Below are 22,367 nucleotides of genomic sequence, written 5' to 3' on the forward strand. Positions count from 1 at the left end.
CAAGGAAGGCATCTGCAATTCAGGATGAGAATCTCTGGCCTAGGTATATGGAACCCTATCTTTTACATCTTGGTATTCTGCTTTAATTCTCAGGTATCCAACAATCAAAAAAAAAAAAAAAAAAAGATCCATAATACTTCCAGTGTTCAGTATCAATCTAAGGAAGGTTATATGCAACTACAATTAGTTTTTTATTTGTTTAAAGATTTATTTATTTAAACAAATAGTTCTAAACATACCACCAGAGTGATAAGGGTTTCATGTAATTATAAATCCATTTATATGAAATATTTTGAAACAAGAATAGAAATTAAAATTTTAAAATACGAAACTTGTAAAATATGCTAGGCAAAATTTATTCTTTTCAGAAAAGATTTTAAGATCAGATTATATAGTCTAAATTGAATCAACTGTGAACACAGAACTAAGATAAAATAGTGACTTTCACTCTTGGTACTCTTCCTTCACATTAGAAAGATACCAAAGATAGTACGTTTCCTAAGTCTTAACTGTGATTCATTGATTTAAAATAAGAACACAATAAATTATAGTATTTGATCACATATATGCCACTACAAGAACTGAACAATAATCTAAAATCCTTTTGATCAATAATTATCAAAGAGCTTACCATTTGGGGGATCTCGTCTTTTTTCTGTGAGAAAATAAATTAGGATAATATTATTAGACTTATGTAATATAGCATCAACATAAAAGTTAATTCACTTAAATGCTATCTTATTCCTAAATGTATGCGCAGATGATTAAGAACTAAGATTAGAACAGTTTCTAAAGAACTGTCATAAGCAGACATCTAAACAAACTGAGGATGAGAACAATATGTTCAAAGGCCCTAACCAGAGTACAACATAAAAGAACTATATGAAGCCTGGGCTAAAGTCAGCAAAAGAAAGAGTGGAAGGAGGTACGTTGGGGAGAGTCAGGGTTTAGATTACAACAGGTCTCACAGTCCACAGTTAAGGAGTATAAGTTTTGTTCTATGTATAATATGAAGCATGAACATGGTTATGAATAGGGCAAGTGACACAATCTAATTGATGTTTTAAAAGTTTACCCTGGCCACTATATAGAAAAGATAGCAGGGGATAGAGAGCAGGGAGACTAGTCAGTAAGCAAGAACAGTTCTACAGTTGGCACATGATACATGATGGTGGCTTGGATTAGGACAGTAGCAGTAGAGGTGTGAGAAATAGACCCAAGGCATATTTTTAAAGGCAAAACCGAGATTCACTGATAGGATTTATGTGACTGAGTGATGAAGTAGAGCAAACACCTTTTACTAAGGTAGGTAAGACTAGCAGAGAAGTAAAGACAAGTCTGAGTAAAAAAAGCTGGGGATGGTAAGAGTGTACATGGACCAGGTGTTCTGCTCAGAGACTTAAGACTTAAGTCTAAAGGTTATTTTCACACTCAGTTTGAGTGGACAGTCTGAAATTCAATGGAGAGGTCAATGCTGAAATGAATTTTTGAGAGTCATTATCACATAGATGCTTTTCAAAGTTATGAAAGCAAAAAGGGAAAGAGAATATTCAGAATTTTGAGCACTGAGACCAGAAAAATACTGAAAATCTACAGTCAATTATGAAGGAAGAAAACTGGGAGAATTTTTACCCATTTTTTTGCATTCATACTTCCATATATCACAATTGCTCAGAACAAGACATTATTTTAGCTTTCAGACAGTTCAAAAGTAAATGAATAACTTTAAATTAATTTCCAAGTATTTTCTAATACAAAACTTTTTGAAATTATAAAAATATTCATAAACAGCTGATACTATAAAGTAAGTCTATAATTAACCACAACTCAAAACCATTAGGATTTAATTAGTGTATTATCAATGGGAAATATAAAGGTATTCATCCATCTGATGACCACATGAAGTAACAACTATCTGAAGCATTTGAAGTAAACAAGTCCTATCTATGAATATGCAAGTCAATCTTCAAATTGGTGGATGACACTAATATGGAAATATACTGAGATGAATATAAAAGCTCACAGTATAAATTCTAAGAAGCAATTACTTAGATATATGATATCACCCATGCTTGAGAGACAAACACACGAAAAAATTGGGGGTGGGGTTAGTCACATGAATGACTACCCAACAGAGACTCAGAGTTTCTCTAATGTTATCTTTCTGCTTCTAAAACATTTTGGCTAAACATCCAGGAACTATCTAAAACAGAATTTTTGTGCCAGGTAAAATATAGCTTTAACTTACATGCCAACTTCAAAATTAACATTTTTTTCAGTAAGGGATTTTACTTTTCAAAATACTCAACATATCACATGTTTTAACTGAAAGGAGCCCCAGAAAACCCCTGGGCTAATACTATAGCATGCCAATGAAGCAGGCACTGGATCATAACAATAGCATGAAATCCTTTCCTAGGACAGAATTAAGTGGTAAACTTCCATGATTCCAAAAAGTTAAAAGAAAGTAACAGGGCTGTAACAATTCTATTCAATCACTAAAAGTAGAAAATAGTAAGATCATAACAGTGAAGCAGTAACTCAGTTTATTCTCATTTTTACCTCACCCCCTTCTTGGAAATTCTCTAAGATAACAATCAAAATATATAAAATACAATATATGCTTTTGCATTGTTGTTTGCAACTCTTGCTTTTTGGTTTCTAAGCTTGCCAAAAGAATTTGCTTACAATGTATAAAATAATTTTAAAAGTTTAGCTAGCATTGTGGCATAGTTGGCAGACGCTGTCTGCAACGTCGTATCCCATATGGGCAAAAGTCTGAGTATCAGCTGCTCCACTTCTGATCCATGTGTTTGGGAAAGCATTGGAAGATGGTCCAAGTTCTTGGGTCCCTGCCACCCACATGGGAGACCAAGAAGAAGCTCCTGGCTCTGGGCTTTGGCCTGATGCAGCCCTGGCAGTTGAGGATGTTTGGGGAGTGAACCAGCAGATGGAAAGATAGCTCTCTTGCTCTCTCTCTCTCTGTAATTCTTTCAAATCAGTAAATAAAAATCTTAAAAATAAATAAATAAATTACAACGCTATTAAAAACCTAAGTTTAAGAGTCAAGCTTGGTTACTAAAATGGGTCATTCAGTAAAATTGAAAAAATTAGTTCTCAATAAAAATACCATTTCATTTAAGGTAGGAATTGACAAGCTTCTTTGGTAAAGGGCCAGAGAGTAAATATTTTAGGTTTTGATGGTCATACAGCTTCGGTGGAAAGTATTCAACTCTGTTATGGCTAAAAACTAGCCATAGAAAACAGGTAAATTGATATAGCAGGGTTTGGATAAAATTTTATTTATAAAATAGGCAGTGGGTCACATTTGTCCCATTAGTCAGTTTGCTGGCCCATTTTAAGTAATTAAAGAAAGAAAAAAATGGTTACCAGATTTCCTTTGTCGTCGACCCAACAAATCTGTAACTGCTTTTCGGAATTTTTTTGCTTCTTCTTCATTGGCAAAATTAAGAGCAACTTGACAAGTCTGAAATATTTTAATAAAACAGGACAAACAACAAAATGCACAAATTTAGCTTTATATAAGAAAAACAGTAAGGACCAACAAAAGTACATTTCTAAAAAAGGACAGATGGACTTAACTAGCAGAAAAAAATTATTTTATTTTATGATCTGAGCTAACCCATGAAAGTAAAAAGAATGCTATTAGAAAAAAATTACCGATCACAGCAGACACTCAAACTGTAAAAGGAATACTTCATCAGAATAGTAAATGGAATCTGAACTTTCAGTAAGTTTCCAAAAATAAAATCTGGATTAGAAAAGGCAACCAATGGAGAAATCAAACATGGTAATAAAGGAAAATATGACTTACATCTCCAGCAAAGGTATGAAAATATCCTCTAGGACTATTATATACAAAGTTATTATATAACTCTTGTTCCCACAACAGTTTCCCATCCTAGAAAAAAAGTAAAAATTCAAGTAAGACCTACCAATACAAGCTCTAGAAATAAAGCAGATGACTCATATTAAAGGAATGGTTTATATTAACATAACTTTCACATAGACATACATCAGCATCATCTTGTAATAACCTAATCAGCAATTTCATAATAACTATAAGCTCTGCATAGCATTTCTTTCATAAAACCTACACATCAAGTGAGTTTAATTCAATATACTAAAATATAATCTCATTAGCCAAGCCTTTCCACATACAGTTTCGGTCAGATTTATAACTGGAATAATTATTTGACCATCAATGTTACATGGAAGGAGTAGGATGCTTTTGTACATACACTGACATAGTTACATCAGCAATACTTAGACTGTGCACTATCAAATTTTACAGAAATATTTTGTTCTTCTTAATTTTGTACATGTATACTCTACACAGCTCATTAATAATCTTCAAATTCTTAACTTTTACAGAATATTTTCCTAACTAAATATAGGTTTATCAAACTTTTCATGCTGCAGAAAAAGATTGATGATTAAAACACATCAGTGTTAAACTACAGATAAGAGAGTTGGGGATGACCACTGTATCACCATAATGTAAAAGAAACATATTTAGGCCAGCGCCGCGGCTCACTAGGCTAATCCTCCACCTTGCGGCGCTGGCACACCAGGTTCCAGTCCCGGTCAGGGTGCCGGATTCTGTCCCGGTTGCCCCTCTTCCAGGCCAGCTCTCTGCTGTGGCCCGGGAGTGCAGTGGAGGATGGCCCAGGTGCTTGGGCCCTGCACCCGCATGGGAGACCAGGAGAAACACCTGGCTCCTGGCTTCAGATCAGCGCAGTGCACCGGCTGCAGCGCGGCGGCCGTGGAGGCCATTGGAGGGTGAACCAATGGCAAAGGAAGACCTTTCTCTCTGTCTCTCTCTCTCACTGTCCACTCTGCCTGTCAAAAAAAAAAAAATTTAACCTTAATATAAAATGTGCCTAATTCTGAGTATTCACAGCAATGTTACTTTCAAATGAAAATAAGTGAGAGAAACATAATCACTTATTGCTCTATTCTGAAATGCAAGGTTCCAATTAGACCACAATTTAAAACTGTAAAATACACTGCATAGACATTATGACCAGTTAATGGAATTTCTTTCTTCTTATATGGTTGTATGTGTATTCCATTCCTAATTAGTGTTTCTCATTATGGATGAGAACCGTCAAAGTACTTAGGAATGTCTTTCAAACTATGCACGTGTTTCCCATCTGCCAGAATCACTGCCATAGCAGCCACTGTATTGGGAATGCATGCATCTCTCAGCTGTCTTAGGGCATAGAGAAGTAAATGCTGAAAAGAATTCACTTGGGGAGGGTGTTGTGATGTAGTGGATAAATCTGCCACTTGTGATACTGGCATCCCCGATATGGGTACCAATTTGAGTCCCAGCTGCTCCGTTTTCAATCCAACTCCCTGCTAGTGTGCCTGGACAAGCAGTGAAGATGGCTCCAGTACTTGGGTCCCTGCCAACCATGTGGGAGATTATGATGGAGTTCCAGGCTCCTGGCTAAGTCTGGCCCAGCCCTGGCCATTGCAGCCATTTGGGGAGTGAACCACTAGATGGAAGATCAATATTGTAGCCACTTGGGGAGTGAACCACTGGATGGAAGAGCAATTTCTCTCTCTCTCTCTCTCTCTTTCTCCTTTTCTAATTCTAATTCTGACTTTCAAATAAATAATTATATCTTTTAAAAAAATTGCCTTATATTACTATGTTAATAAATTAAATCTCACTTAACCTCAATGAAATATATTTTAACAGATCCAGCCAGTCATTCCATTTTATAAATACATAAGCTAAGGCCCAGAGCTGGAAGAATGTTTGACCACAGCCTATCTGATAAAATTAATAACCAGGAGTTTAGTTTTCATAATTAAAATCTCATTTTACTTACTGCCATATGTAAATATGAACCATGAAAGATGACCTAAGGACTCAGGGGCAAATGTTGTGGTGCAGCAGGTTAAGCCACAGCATCAGCATCCCATACTGGAGTGCTGGTTGTGTCCTTGCTGCTATACTTTTTTTTTTTTTTTTTTTTTTTGACAGGCAGAGTGGACAGTGAGAGAGAGAGAGACAGAGAGAAAGGTCTTCCTTTGCCGTTGGTTCACCCTCCAATGGCCGCTGTGGCCGCCGGGCTGTGGCCACCTCACTGCGCTGATCCGAAGGCAGGAGCCAGGTGCTTCTCCTGGTCTCCCATGGTGCAGGGCCCAAGCACTTGGGCCATCCTCCACTGCACTCCCAGGCCACAGCAGAGAGCAGGCCTGGAAGAGGGGCAACCGGGACAGAATCCGGTGCCTCGACTGGGACTAGAACCCAGTGTGCCAGCGCCGCTAGGTGGAGGATTAGCCTATTGAGGCTCGGCGCTGGCTGCATCCAGCTTCCTGCTAATGCACTTGGGGAAGGCAGTGGAAGGCTGCCAAAGTACTTGGGCCCGACACCCATTGCAAAACCATGATAGAAATCCTGGCTCCAGCTTCAGCCTGGCCCAGGCCTGGCAACTGTGGTCATTTAGGGAGTTAATTAGTAGATGGAAGATTCTCTCTCTCTCTCACTCTGCCTTTCAAATAAATAAGTGCACATTAAAAAAAAGTAATAATATAGAGAAATCTCTGTTGTTAACAAAACCATTCTTTCAAAAAGAAAAAAAAGGTTTTTAAAGAAGTAATTGACACCTGATCTTATCCAAAACAATAATTACTTGTATGGCCACTACAAGAGATGAACACCTGGTAAAAAGCATCTAATCTATGACAAAGTGGATTTATGATTGAGAATGAATACAGAGCTGTAAAAATCTGAATATACTTATGATGAGAAATAATATAAGGGAAAATCAGTAATACATGTTTATAGATATTATGTAATGTTTTAAAGCTAGGCTGAAGTAAATAATAATACATATCAAGCTAAAATATTCTTTTGTTATTCCATAAGAGGACTGTGTATGCTACTCTATAATGGACAAGATAAAATAGTAACTCTCACAAGAAAAAGAAAAATGTTGGGAAAGCTCAAGACCCAAATGCAAAACTTTTTAAAAAGTAGCTTCAAAATGTGGTGGCTGTGGAAAAATAAAATGGTGAACTGCAATATTCCCTTCCTGTGGGGGTTGTGTTCCAAGATATTCAGAATTCTCTATATGCTACATTTTTCTCCATACATATATACCTATGGCAAATTTAAATCATAAATTAGGCATAGTGAGAGATTAACAATTGCTAATAAAACATAACAATTTTAACAATACACTGTAATAGAGTTAATTAAAATTCATGAATAGTTTATTCAGGAATCCTCCATTTAACATTTTGGGATCATGATTGAAACCACAGAAAGCAAAACTGAGGATAGCGGGAATACAGTATTCATACGGGTTAGGACATATTCCCATTTGGTCACAATATCCATATATCAGTAATTAAAACCAAGCTTCATCCTTCTAATGAGTTTAAATATAATTTAATTATTACATACAGGTTCCATAAATCCATATTAAATTAGACTTGAGTCCGACCATCTAATCTAATCTAAACCTACAATTTAAAGATAAAGCAAAACAGAACTTACCTTAATGTCAAATATTCTTAAAAAATAAGATCTCTGTGGATTGTCCTTAACTAGACATGCAACCCCACTGCACTTCTTTGACCACATACAGTTCCGATCTGCAGCATATAACTGTACCACTGCTGAAGACATTGTCTGCAAAACAAAATTTATAGCCGTTAGGTTCAAAAAACAGTCAGATGATCACAGAGCTTGTTGCCACCTTAACTGCAGCCCCTTGAGAGAAACTGTGTCAGGACCACCAAGCTTCACTGCTCCTGAATTCCTGACCCACAGAAACAAGGAGATATATAAACAGTCACTGTTATTTTAAGCCACTAGCTTTTGAAGTAACTTTTGAAATTATTCCAAAGTTATTTATACAATGATTAATAACTAATACAACTTTATAACAATGATTAGTAAAACATTTATTGATGCTTTAGATGTGTCAGGAATACAACATCATTTAATTTTTGTTACTATCATCACTTCATTTTATACTTAAGAACCACTGCTACAGAGCATAAGCAATTTGTCCAGTATCATCAGCTAAAAAAATTCCAAGCAATTTATGACTTTAGATTCTGTATTCTTATGCTCTGTTTTATACTGCTTCCCAATAAAGAGAATATTTAAACAATGTAGTTGTTTAATAATTTAAACAATGTAATTGTTTACTAATAAACAATTGTTAGTAAAGGTTGGCATCCACAAACCAATTAAATACTTTGTAGCAAAGGTACAAAGCTGAACTTGAAAGCAGGATTGGTGATTACCCTTTATGGTGCTGATACTTCAAATATTTCACCTGGAAGATAGATTTTAATATCTCATTTTCTAAACAGTAAAATGGAAAGAAAAAGGATTCTAAGTGACTTGTACTAGTGGCCACACAACTGAAAGCTATAGTGAAAGTATGAAAAAAATGACCTGAGTGCCTCCTGTCTCAATTTTCCCAAGGATAGGAGCTAACTAGAATGCTTTTAGATGCACTGCTTCATCATATGCAATTTTAGGACATTAAGGTATTCCATTAATGATACTATGTTGGGGGGTTGGCGCTGTGGTGCAGTAGGTTAATCCTCTGCCTGCAGTGCCAGCATCCTATATGGGTGCTGGGTTCTAGTGCTGGCTGTTCCTCTTCCGATCCAGCCTCTGCTATGACCTGGGAAAGCAGTAGAAGATGGCCCAAGACCTTGGGCTCCTGCACCTGCATGGGAGACTGAGAAGTAGCACCTGGCTCCTGGCTTCGGATAGGCACAGCTCCGGTCATTGCGGCCATCTGGGGAGTGAACCAACAGAAGGAAGACCTTTCTCTCTCTCTCTCTCTTCCTCTCACTGTCTGTAACTCTTCCTCTCAAAGAAATAAATAAAAATCTTAAAAAAAAAAAGATACTATGTTGTCATCTATCTTATGAGTCTATAATAAAACAATAAACATACCAATTTTTGTCCTAAACTAGGTTTTCTTTTCACATTAAAATACAGAATATAAATATTCAATTTTGTTTTTAAAAAGTGAAACACACATATTCTAAGATAGCATTTACAAATCTTCAGAAAGCAATAATTACCTGTTCTGATTCAGAAACCTCATTCCTAAACTGGAATTTAATAACTTAGATAATGAAAAATGCATATCCTTAATGTAACTAAAAATATTTTTTAATAAAAACTTACTTAGTGAAATATAAAAATTGACTAAATAATTATGGTACTTTAGTTCAATGGAATTTGGACACTATAATAAAAATAGACTACATTAAGCTTTAAGGAGACACTGTTTTGGATTTACTTGACAATGCCTGGATACTGCCCTCCTTTGGTAAAAGGACAGCAAGGAACTATTGTATACACGTAGCTTCTAACCGTTTCAAAGCCTGAAATGCCAGATCATCACTATTAGGAATCAAGAGTTCCTAATAATTTTTCCAGGTAACAGTGCTCAATGTTAGCTTTTTAACTTTTACAGACCAAATTCATCTTTGAACTTTATACATGGTGGTTATGAGCAGGCCACAAATCAGCAGGAAATTTTCCACAAAAAGACCAATGAAAAATTATGAAGATAATTCAGAAACATGAAAAATGCACTAGTGCACTGGATTTAAAGGAGACTATATGATGTGGGTATACCTTTGGCTTGTTTGAAATTTATCTGTGTGTTTTTGCAAGTGTACCATCTGAGGCTGACAACTCCATAAACTTCCTATTCCACAAAGCTATAGCACACAAAACTTCAGAAAAAAGAGATTTCACATAGAGATGATCAAACAGAAGGCTGAAGAAATCAAGTTTTCATTTAAATTACAGCTCTTTTACTTTGATACTATTCCTGACCAGCTGTTGTGGGCATCAGGGTATTAAGAAGATCGGTTCTGTCTCTCAAGTAAACAAATAAAAGTTAAAACAACAACAAAATCTTAATAAATAAAGATGGGGTGGGCATTTGGCTTAAAAGTTAAATTGCCCCTTGAACACCTGCATTCCACTGCAGTGTCTGGTTCAATCTCCAGCTCCTTCAATTCCTATCTTCCTATTAATGTGCATCTTGGGAAGCAGCAAACTGATGCAAATACTTTGGTCCCTGCCACCCATGTAGGAGACCCTGATGAAGTTCTAGGCTCCTGGCTTCAGCTTGGCCCAGATCTGGCAATTGTAGGCATTTGGAGAGCGAACCTGGGAATGGAAGATTTCTCTGGGTCTCTCTGCCTTTCAAATAAAATGAAAATAATGTTTTAAATGGTAAATTTCAAAAAACACATTCACTTAAAATATTCTATAATCTTCCATAGACACAATTTTCCAAAATGTGTTACAATCTTACATGTGTAGGTGTACCTATCTCACTTCTTCTTACCTTAAACTCCTAAGTATAAAAATGACGTATCATTGTACCTTACAAAGCCTTTTTTGAATGGCTCAGAATAATTACAGTCAATACAAAGGTACCGTTCTTTCTTTTTTTTTTATTTGACAGGTAGAGTTATAGACAGTGAGAGAGACAGAGAGAAAGGTCATCCTTCCATTGGTTCACTCCCCAAATGGCCGCCACGGCCAGTGCTGCTTCCTCCTGGTCTCCCCTGCGGGTGCCCAAGCACTTGGGCCATCCTCCACTGCCTTCCCAGGCCACAGCAGAGAGCCAGATTGGAAGAGGAGCAACCAGGATTAGAACCCAGCACCCAAGTGGGATGCCGGCGCCACAGGCAGAGGATTAACCAAGTGAACCATGGCACCGGCCCCTCAAAGGTAGCTTTCAAACATAACATTAAACATATAAACACTAGACAATATAAAAACAGCAACTATCCCTTAAACTTTAGACTGACAGTGGCTTAATTAAGTTTTTAAAAACATTCCTTCCATTCCTTAAAGTAATTGCAGCTAATCAAGTCCATTACTTTTTGCCTTTCACAATCAAGACAATATTAATGAAAAATACCCTGAGGACAAGTGCTTAGAAAGGGAAATCTACAGGGTAAGTGCAGTGGCACAGGGGGTTAAACCTCTGCTCACAGCACCACATCCCACCAGATTTATGGTGAAGCTCTGGTGGGAGAATAGTGGTATCACTGACACTTTACAAAAGGTTAAGGAGGATGATGGCTCAAAGAAATCAGAGTCTACAAATGAATAACTTGTTTTAAGAAGGAACAAGGTGATGTTTAAGATGAAGTCTACAGCAGCAGACCATTCAATCAATCAGTGAGGAAAAAAATCCATCTTGTTTTTGTCCTAATTGTAGAGGACTATCAAAACAGCAGAAACAATAGCCCACACCATAGCAACTCAACTGACCCCACTTACATAATTCTGACTGAACACTTAAGTGGATAAAACTTTCTGCTCCCTGAGTATCAATACTGTTAAATCCAGATCAGCTTTGTACATAAGAACAGAACTTTCAATGGAAATTTTAAATAAGTGGGATCAAGATCCTGAATCATTTCTTCAAGGAATTGTTAACAGGAGATGAAATGTGGATTTTCCAGTATAAGCCTACAGACAAAGTATGATCACAGTAATGGTTATCAAGAGGTGCGTGAAAGTAGTAGAAAGGAAAAGCAGACTGTTCATGGCCAAAACTGCCAACAATACTTTTTTTTTTTCCTCCAATTCTCAGGCATTTTACATTGCTGATTTTCTCACAAGGCAAAGAATGATAACATGCTTATTAGGAGAATGTTTCGACAAAGGTAGCCAGCTTTAGCACAATGACACTCAGGAAAGCTTCCCACAGAGTTCCTCTCCATCACAAGAATGCTCCTGTTAATTCCTCTCTTAAACAATGTCAATTTTCTAAGAGTTGTGATGGAAGAGCATTAGGTACCCACATTACAGCCCTGAACTGGCTCTATGACTTCTTTTTGGTTCCTAATCTTAAAATATCCTTAAAGAGCACCCATCTTTCTTCAGTTAAAAATGTACAATACTGCACTGATGTGCTTAAATTTCCGACACCCTCAGTTCTAAGGGATGGACCAAATGCCTGATATTGCTGCTTACAAAAGGGTTTTAAATTTGACAGTGCTTACATTAAGAAATGGTTTTTTAAAAAATCTTATCTTTTAATTCCATTTCACCCACAAACCTTTTGAAGACCCTTTGTATAACACATCAGAGTAAGAATTTTAAATCAGGAAAATAGGTGTTTCTCTAATTACAAAATCAGTTAATGACAGGGGAAAGAATAGAAAATACCAGGACTCACAGATCCTTGCTTTCAACAACCAACTACCTACAACAAATACTAAGATAACTAGAATAACTGTACACAACAATTAGTACTTTAAATAAAGATTTTTTCAACAAATAGGCAAAATAAACTGACAGGGGAAAAATCAAATCACTGAATAAAATCAAGTCTTTTCTATGATCACATTGGCTTAGATTAATAGACAAATACTTCAACTTTTGTATATATGTATGGATGTATTATGTGTGTATTTGGTCCCAAATATCTAAAAACTAATTTGGGGAAATCCATCTTAAGTTTCTTATTATATACAGGGAAGCTTTAAATATGTTTTTAGATGCCCTGATGAATAATATATTCACATGAAATAATCCACTACCCTTACTATGAAAATGTATATATTATAAAAGAAATACAAAGAAGTTGCTTGAAATCTTGTAATTATTTACTTATGCCATGATCTGAAGGAACTATCTTCTAAATAATTAAAGTCTGAAAACACCTGGTTATATGCTGACTTCGTAAATCTAATACTGAAACTAATAATTTTAAAAATAAAAGCAATGCGCCTGATGGTGACAAGCAATTCCAAAGTGATGAGTACCAGTGAAAAAAACTTTCCAGGAAAACAAAACAAAAAATCAATTTTGGATGGACTGGATATTATCACCTGGTAACTTCTACAATCAGGAAACTGGAGAAGCAAAGAGAAAAGAAAATGGTAGCAACTTAAAAAGATTACATCAAAAAAAGAAGACTTCACAAGAAACAGTTTTTGCTTACTTGTTTTTAATTCAAGGTTGGAGGAATGCAGGAGGAGGCAGGAAGAGCACAAAAGCAAAAAGTAACCAACAGAATAACAAAATGAAGAAAAAGGGAGCCAGATAAAACAGCTGCTGTCTTAGGGACCAAACTTGGTCTTTTTTAGGTCTTAGTAGCTACTCACGAAAACTGCAGTAGTAGACATATCCGGTTACCAAGAATTTATTAGGTAACTGCTAGGTACAAGACATTGTGATAAATGTGGGTCAGGGTAGAAATGAAAGGGGATTGAGCGCAAAAATAAATTAGTCAGATGTGGGCCCTGTGAAAACCCAGTCTAATAGGAAGACAGGCATTAATAACAACTACAAATGCTACTAAGGGAAAATTTGGTACACAAAGAAAACAAAATACAGCTGGTGTAGAAAGGCTTCCCCAGGCTGGGGCTGGCGCTGTGGTGTAGTGGGTAAAGCCTCCCTCTATGGTGCCTGTAAGGCCGCCAAGAAACAAACACTGGAGTTAAGGGAAAGGTTTATTGTCAGGTGGGGGAAGCCCAACGTTGGGGGTGGTGGTGAGAGAGTAAGCAAGAGAGGAATCAGGAGAGAGAGAGGGCATGTGTGCTGGAAGCAAGTCCTGTTATATTTTGCAGGGGCAGGGGCAGGGAAGTAGGAACAGCAAATCCCATCAGGGTGGGGGTGGAGCTGACACCTGTGGTTGGGACATGGGGTTTAGGAATGAAATTTACTATGCAAGTGGCCACTGGGGCCAGAGCCTAAGATGGTATCTGGGGCACAGATGGCGCCACAGATAAGATGGCACCATTTTACTAACAGCGCTGGCACCAATATGGGTGCTAGTTCAAGTCCTGGCTGTTCCACTTCCAGCTCTCTGCTATGGCCTGGGAGAGCAGTAGAAGATGGCCCATGTCCTTGGGCCACTGCACCCACATAGGAGACCTGGAGGAAGCTCCTGGCTCCTGGGTTTGGGTTGGCCCAGCTCCGGTTGTTGCAGCCATTTGGGGAGTAAACCAACGGATGGAAGATCTCTCTCTCTCTCTCGCTTGCTCACTCTCTCTCTCTGTGCCCCTGCCTCTCTGTCCTTCAAATAAATAAATAAATCTAAAAAAAGGCTTCCCACAAGTAGCATATATCTGAAGGATGAAAAGCAAAAGTCATGTGAATAAAGTGGCGGAAATGGGGAGGAAACAGTATTCTATGTAGACACAACAACAAAATCCCTACCATGGGAAAGTGCTGGCAAAGTCTGAGGATCTGCATAGGGCAGGGGACAAGAAACAGAAGACTGACATGTCATGAAATTGCAAACTTAATACTAAAGTAAAAAACATTAACTCTGTGCTTCAGGGAGATGAATGGTCACATACAGCTACGAAACCTTGACTGCGGATTTTGGTACAGTGGTGTATCACTCTGTAATGGCCCTTGATACCTCTCAACATCCAAGTTCTAGCCGGCGCCGCAGCTCAGTAGGCTAATCCTCTGCCTTGCGGCGCCAGCACACCAGGTTCTAGTCCCGGTCGGGGCTCCGGATTCTGTCCCGGTTGCCCCTCTTCCAGGCCAGCTCTCTGCTGTGGCCAGGGAGTGCAGTGGAGGATGGCCCAGGTGCTTGGGCCCTGCACCCCATGGGAGACCAGGAGAAGTACCTGGCTCTTCCCATTGGATCAGCGCGGTGCGCCGGCTGCAGCGCGCCGGCCGCGGCAGCCATTGGAGGGTGAACCAACAGCAAAGGAAGACTTTTCTCTCTGCCTGTCAAAAAAAAAAAAAAAAAATCCAAGTTCTTAGAAGATACTCTCTTCCTCTACGGCCTTTGGATGTCCACATGACTTGTTTTGACCAAAAGCACACCAGGAATGATAGTAGAAGTCTGAAAAGTATATGTACATTGTGGACTGCCCTCTTGGACATATTGCCCTTAAAACTAGGATCAAAGACCATATACAAAAGCAAGGCCCAATCCATTACACCTCTCCTAAGTCCAGCCCCCCCATTAGACCTGCCAGCCAAATCCAACTGCATGCATAAGCCTCAGTGGCACCAGAAGACTAATCACCCAGTCATTCCAGAGAATCATGAGAAATAACCTGACAGTTCTTTGAGTTACTAAGTCATGAGGCAGTTTGTTTGCAGCAACATACAACAAATACTGGGGATTGCTTTAGTATACAGGAAAACATATGACCAATGATAGCTACCTCTAACTTCTTCCTCCATTCCATTTACTATGGACATATGTATATTTTTTTTCAAAAAAGATTTATTGATTTGAAAGGCAAAGTGACAGAGACAGGCAGAGACAGACAGAAAGCTCACCTATCCACTGCCTCATTCACTCCCCAAATGTTCACCAACAACTAGGCCAGACCAGGCCCAACTCTGGACCCAGGAACTCCATTCAGTCTGCCATGTAGATGGGAGGGGCACAAGAACTTTAGCCGTAATCTGCTGCCTCCCAAGATACTTTAGCATAAAGCTATATCAAAAGCTAGCAGCCAGGACTCCAACCATTCACTGTGATATGGGATGTAGGCGTCCCAAGAAGAATAACCCACTGCAACATGATGCCCACCCCTAGCTGTGTGTTTAACCAATAAAATAACCAATAAAATTATTAAAAATTTTAATTATAAATCGTAAAAGTTTTAGACCTGACATTTACTACAATCACGCATTCTTTTTCAAAAGCCATTTTAAAAATCACCTGACTGTATATACAAAAGCCAAAGTGAAGGATGAGCTGGAAAGTACACTTGGCTAAGTCACTCATAACTATACCAATCTTTTATGTTTTAAATTCATACATTCAGAAAAGTGTAAATTACAATGTGGCACAGACTTTTAGCATTACCTGCAAGCAATCAAAATTATAGATGCTAAAACTTCAAATGACAAGGCTTACTGTATTCTTAATTTTCTACTTTGAGGATTGTCATTTACAAATAATGGTGAGGGATAATGATATCATTAACAGACTGGGTAATATTTGCAAACAGGTGTGGACACTGTTAAAAGGGCAACTCGCAGGCGTGGCTTGCTCTCTTCTGCTTCTCTCTTCCCTGTAGCTTAAGTGGACCTGCCTAAAAGGAATTTTTCTTCTGTCTCCTTTTCTCTGACTTTCATAAAATCAACTGGATTATGATAAAACCTGAAACTTGTGTTTGGATTTAAAAAAAAATTATTTATTCATTTGAAAGGTCAAATTGTAAGAGAGAAGGAGAGAGAGGAAGAGGGAGAGAGAGGGGGAGAGAGAAAGGGAATTAGGGAGAGAGAGTTGTTCCACCTACCGGTTTCCTCCCCAAAATGGTCCCAATGCTAGGTCTGGGCTGGACTGAAGCCAGGAGCCAGCTTTATCTGGGTCTCCCACTGGGGTGGAGAGAGGCTCAAGCACTTGAGCCATCTTCCACTGCCCTCCCAGGAACACCAACATGGAGCTGGATCAGGAGTGGAGCAGCCAGGACAGGAATTGGTGTCCATATGGGATGCCACAACACATGTGGGGCCCCTGGATTTGGATTTTTTAAGGAAAGAAGTTATAAAGGAGGCCTTTCCATGTCAGCTTACCAAAGTTTAACATGACCATCTGAGACTGAAGTCCTGATAACATGGGAAAGGAGGAAGAATGGGAGTAGAGGGTGATTTTTTTTGAAACTCATGTAATAGAGCAGTATTCCAAAAATTCATGAAAACATGTACTATGGGGGAAAAAAAGCATGGATTTCAAAAATTTTTGCATCAATATAAACTTATCTTTTCGAATTTCCATGAACTTTCTGAAGTACTCTCTACTCTGATCATTGCAAAATATTAACAAAAAGATGAGGGAACAGTCTGCATAGCCTAATTTTCATCACATTACATGCTGAGGATACCCAAAACTGCCTCAGAAGTCACTGTCCTCTCTTAAATCTTGATCCTCCATTTCAAAACTCTGTGTTCCCAAAAGTGAGACTCTTTGTCATCCTCCTTTTATGTAGCCAACTCTGCTCATCTTTCAATCTTCCCTATAAATATCACCATAGGGCCCAGTCCCTGGCTCCCTGATCCCACTTTCCCTTAGTCAGGAACAAAGGCCTAGCCACAGAATTCCCAGTGCCTAGTTATACTCATTATAGCAGTTACTGCATTGTCATCGGTTCACTGACGTTTCCACACCAGATTGTCATTTTCCTGAAGACAGGATCCTGTCTTATTTCTATATTCTTCTAGCACTATACCAGACTTATGGTAAGCAACTGTAGAATTGTTAAAACACACACAGAGTGTTAACACTTAACCTACTGTTATACCTGAACATTTATGAAGATAAGCAAGATAAGCTTGCCTGTTTGCTCAGCTTCAATCATCAGAAATCAGAAGGAAACAGTTCCTCCTATCACTGGACCCTGCCAACAAGATTCTCTTTAGTAACTCAGTGAACTGGTGATGTGACTAGGCCCTTTCAGACTACACAAATGATCGTGTTAAACATTTTTTAGTAGAGAGGAAACACTAAATAACACCAATAAAATTCACAGTTAATAAGCCATTAAGAAAAAAGCATGCTGAGAAATTAATTTCATGGAAAGGGGTATTTTGAACAGCAGAAATCTGATATAGATATAGTATAATGGTTTTCACACTAGGAGGCACAGATATTAATAATTCTCTTGAAAAGATGCCCAATCAAATGCATCCTCAACAGCAGAGCTGCTAAAAATCCTCCAGTCTATTCCACATTTTTAGAAAATATGGGCATCATTCAAATCATATTGTTTATGTAAGCCAGTAGCAAATCTACAAAACACTAAAAGTTTTTGACAATTAGGAGGCCAGACAAGTATTACAAAATCAAAGATAATGTAATATCCAGTATGAAATAAAGAGCCATAATTGGCTAGCAACAATCCTAATAAGCCAAGCTTCCTTGACTCAAAGTCTTAACAAAGTCAGAAATGAACAAACTCAGATGATGCAATAGGATAAGACAATCTGTGTCTTATAGTAACAAAGATTCTAAAGCCAGGAAATGCAGCACAATATAACAGTACAAAAATGCTCACACAGACCATCTAGTTTATCCTCTAAGAGTTAAAAAAAAAAGTTCTGTTGAACTCAATCAGGTAAAGTAACAGCACATTTGAGAAAGACTTCTACCAAAATTGTAAACATTTCAAATTTTACACTTACTAATTCAAATCTTCAGAACCTTAAGATTATCGAAAATTACTCAGACACCTGGAATTTTCTAGATTATCAAGAAAAACACCCACTTTGCTTGTTAAATATACTGTAGTTGAGCTATACAACAGGACACCATATCGCTGCTTACAAAATGACAATGATATAAAGAAAAGTTGACAAGATACATTGTTACACGGGGAAAAAAAATCAAGGCTATAAAAGGAAGTTGTGTATGCTAACATTTGTACACAATAGCAGGAACCAGAATAACTTGTATTTGCTTAACTAAGCACAGAACTGTCTGAAAAGAAAAAGTAGTTATAGTTCCTATTGTTTAGAGCTTCTGTGTGTGCCCCTAAGTTTTGTCAGAGAAGGAATGACTGTGCAAATATAGGATGTGCAGAAGATAAGCTTTACACTTCATTTCCATGTTTTGTTACTTTTAAGTCACGTGAATATTCTAGTTTACCCAAAATTAAATCTTTGAAAAATACACACACAAAATAAGAAGGCTGATTTAAGTCATATTATCGTGTAAGTCTGGAGCAAAACACACACGAAAAAACACATCTTTCCGACCTAGTAACAGAAACTCAGGAAGAATTCTGATTAGCTTTTATGTCTTCCTATTAAAAATCAAATGTGAGCACTGCTGAGTAACATATTGTTGCTACAGAGGCTTAAAGGAAGAAAGAGAAAATGTTGGCTACTATAGGGAGATAGCCTGTCTATAAAGGTCAAAACTGATAATGTCTTTTGCAGACTTTCTCTTTGAGTCTGTTGAATGCTTGGACATGATTAAACAAGACAAGAAAATTTTAAATTGAATTCTGGGCCAGCACTGTGGCTCACTAGGCTAATCCTCCACCTTGCGGCGCCAGCACACCGGGTTCTAGTCCAGGTCAGAGCACCGGATTCTGTCCCGGTTGCCCTTCTTCCAGGCCAACTCTCTGCTGTGGCCAGGGAGTGCAGCGGAGGATGGCCCAAGTACTTGGGCCCTGCACCCCATGGGAGACCAGGAGAAGTACCTGGCTCCTGCCATTGGACCAGCGCAGTGCGCCGGCTGCAGCGCGCCGGCCACGGCGGCCATTGGAGGGTGAACCAAAGGCAAAGGAAGACCTTTCTCTCTGTCTCTCTCTCTCACTGTCCACTCTGCCTGTTAAAAAATAAAAAAAATTAAAAAATTGAATTCTGTATTTGTGTTTCTATATTCAACTCTAAATTACCTAGGCATTTAAAGATAGTCACAGGGATGATATGAGCATATTCAATTTGCTTTTTTTAAAAAAAAATATTTGAAAGACAGAGGTACAGAGAGAGGTAGAGCCAGAGAGAGAGAGAGGAAGGAGAGAGAGAATCTTCCATTCCATTGGTTCACTCCCCAAATGACTGCAACAGCCAGAACTAAGCTGAGCTGATCTGAAGCCAGGAGCCAGGAGCTTCTTCCCAGTCTGCCATGTGGGTGCAGGGGCCCAAGGACTTGGGCCATCTTTCACTGCTTTCCCAGGCCATAGCAGATAGCTGGATAGGAAGAGGAGCAGTCAGGACTTGAACCAGCACCCATATAGGATGCTGGCGCTGCAGGCTGGGGCTTTAACCTGCTGCGTCACAGTGCCGGCCCCACATTTGCTTGATTTTCATATTTACAATCTAGATGGGGGAACGACATGCAAATGTAAAACTGATCTGAGAGTAAGTAAGCAAAATATGAGACTATGGAAGTTTAGAGTACTTAGCCTTAAATAGAATCATTAGATGTATGAGGCATTTCTCGACTCTTTCACTTTTGTACAATGTTTTGAAGGTCTTAATAAATAAAATCAGTTTGAGAATAAAAAAAAGAAAGCACAGGGTAAAGTTAAGAGCTATTTACAACAGTTCAAATTAATACTAAACCTAACTGAAGACTTTACACAACATTTGAGACTCTCTTATATTATATATAAGAATTAGTTAAAAAAAAAAAAAAAAGTAAGAATCGTTCTGAAGTTTTGTTTTTAAGATTTACATTTTATCCTGGCCTGAAGCGCCGGCATCCCATATGGGCGCTGGTTCTAGTCCCAGCTGCTCCTCTTCTGATCCAGCTCTCTGCTATGGCCTGGGAGAGCAGTAGAGGATGGCCCAAGTCCTTGGTCCCCTGCACCCACGTGGGAGACCCGGAGGAAGCTCCTGGTTCCTGGCTTCAGATTGGCACAACTCCGGCCGTTGCGGCCAATTGGGGAGTGAACCATTGGATGGAAGACCTCTCTCTCTCTCTGCCTCTCCTCTCTCTGTGTAACTCTTTCAAATAAAAATAAATAAATCTTTAAAAAAAAAAAAGATTTACATTTCATTCATAATTCAAGAAAATTAAAATTGAAGTATGAAGCAATGATGAGAGAGTTAGTAATTTGAATAATTATTCAGTAAAGTAGGTTTTAAATTCTTCAACCAGCTTCATGCTGCCAGTTTCAAAGGGTAACATTTTTATTCAAAATCAGTATTTCTAACTCTAGCTATTATTACTGAAACTCAGTGAAGAACATTCAATGAATTTTGTGTTCAATTGTAACTCCTATGATAAGCAGGAAGCTAAGTGACTTAAACTAAAAGGTAAATCATGCTTTTTTTTTTCTTTTAAAAATCTTTACCATTAAAGATGGGGGAGAAGCCATCTTTAATATGGCTTAACAGATAAGGCTGCTGCCTACAGTGCCAGCATCCTGTATGGCCATGGGTTGGAGTCCTGGCTGCTCTACTTCTGATCCAGCTCTCTGCTATGGCCTGGAAAAGCAGTGGAAAACTCTGCCTTTGAAATAAATTAATAAATCTTTAAAAGAAAAAAAAAGAGCTTGGGGGAGAGGCAGGGAGAGAGGAAGAATGTAATTTATGTAGCACTATTGCAGAAAAAAACACTACACACTATAAAGGCAAAATAGCAAGCTAATGATTTTCCCTCCAAATAGAAAAGGGTGCCCCTTAGATCTCATGTACATATTTATAATTTACAAATCTACACTTGATCTTAACCAAAAGGCCGAGAAGCCTTTTGGGGCCGGTGCCGTGGCTCACTTGGTTAATCCTCTGCCTGTGGCGCTGACATCCCATATGGGCACCGGGTTCTAGTCCCGGTTGCTCCTCTTCCAGGCCAGCTCTCTGCTGTGGCCCGGGAGGGCAGTGGAGGATGGCCCAAGTGTTTGGGCCCTGCACCCACGTGGGAGGAAGCACCTGGCTCCTGGCTTCGGACCAGTGCAGTGCCAGCCATAGCGTCCATTTTGGGAGTGAACCAACAGAAATAAGATCTTTCTCTCTGTATCTCTCACTGTCTATAACTCTACCTGTCAAATAAATTAAAAAAAAAATTGCAAATTCTATGGCTCCTAAATAATCTATATATTTAAAAAAATGTTATTGTCTTCTCCAGGAAGTTCCAGATATGGGTGACTTGGGAGAGTGGCAAGTGGGAGCATATTCATGAGTTCTAGACTCTTTCCTGTTGCTCTCAGGAGTAGCACTAACAAAGTAGCTGACTGATGCACACAGCTATTTTAACATAGGTAAAAATTTAGCCCCCACACCCCGTTATACTAGCCACATTTTTCAAGTATTCAGTAACCACATAGTCCAGTGACTAACATATGGAAAAGCATCACATACAGTTCTATTGGCTAGTACTGCTCTGTAAAGTCCCAGGGAAGACATCTTATGCAAACAGTTTCTTAGAAGATGATATGGATTTTGAGGTCTGCAATGTGGTACAGAGGGTTAAGCTGCCATCTACAGCACAGGCATCCCATTAAGGGCACCAGTTGGAGGCCTGGCTGCCTCACTTCCCATTCAGCTCCCTGCTAATGTGCCCGGGAAAGCAGTGGCACATAGCCCATTTCCTTGGGCCCCTGCACCCAACATGGGAGACTCTAATGGAGTTCCTGGTTTCTGCTTTTGGCCAAGCCTGTTGCAGCCATTTGGGGAGTGAACTTGCAGATTCAAAATCCCTCCCAGTCTTCTTTCTTTCTCTCTGTAATTCTGCCTTTCAAAAACATAAAAGAATTTGTAAGGACAAGGGAAGGTCAGACTTGAGATCATTATGTAAAGGAATGTGCACAATAAAAAAAAAGTAACAAAATCATATTATTCACAAAGGATCTAGATAACACAGAAACTAAATATGTACAAGGGACTAATTCAGTTTGGTAAATATTTATTTTATGTGGACAATAGGAAACTAAGA

General features: G+C 38.5%; 1 protein-coding gene and 1 pseudogene across 5 annotated transcripts in view; both read right to left on the reverse strand.

The window, feature by feature from the left end:
• Window positions 1-22,367, reverse strand: part of WASL (WASP like actin nucleation promoting factor) — an 83,632-nt gene that overhangs the window by 28,978 nt on the left and 32,287 nt on the right. For all 5 annotated transcript variants that reach the window (XM_002712090.5, XM_051848925.2, XM_051848924.2 and 2 more), the window contains exons 2-5: window positions 7,541-7,675; window positions 3,836-3,922; window positions 3,391-3,487; window positions 632-655 (exon numbers count right to left, since the gene is read on the reverse strand). In XM_002712090.5, coding sequence (XP_002712136.1) covers window positions 632-655; window positions 3,391-3,487; window positions 3,836-3,922; window positions 7,541-7,675 — 343 coding nt within the window. The remainder of the gene's footprint in view (window positions 1-631; window positions 656-3,390; window positions 3,488-3,835; window positions 3,923-7,540; window positions 7,676-22,367) is intronic.
• LOC127491955 (U2 spliceosomal RNA) lies at window positions 21,018-21,185 on the reverse strand (annotated as a pseudogene).

The sequence above is a fragment of the Oryctolagus cuniculus genome, chromosome 3 (assembly GCF_964237555.1).
Source record: "Oryctolagus cuniculus chromosome 3, mOryCun1.1, whole genome shotgun sequence".
NCBI classification, from domain to species: Eukaryota; Metazoa; Chordata; class Mammalia; order Lagomorpha; family Leporidae; genus Oryctolagus; species Oryctolagus cuniculus.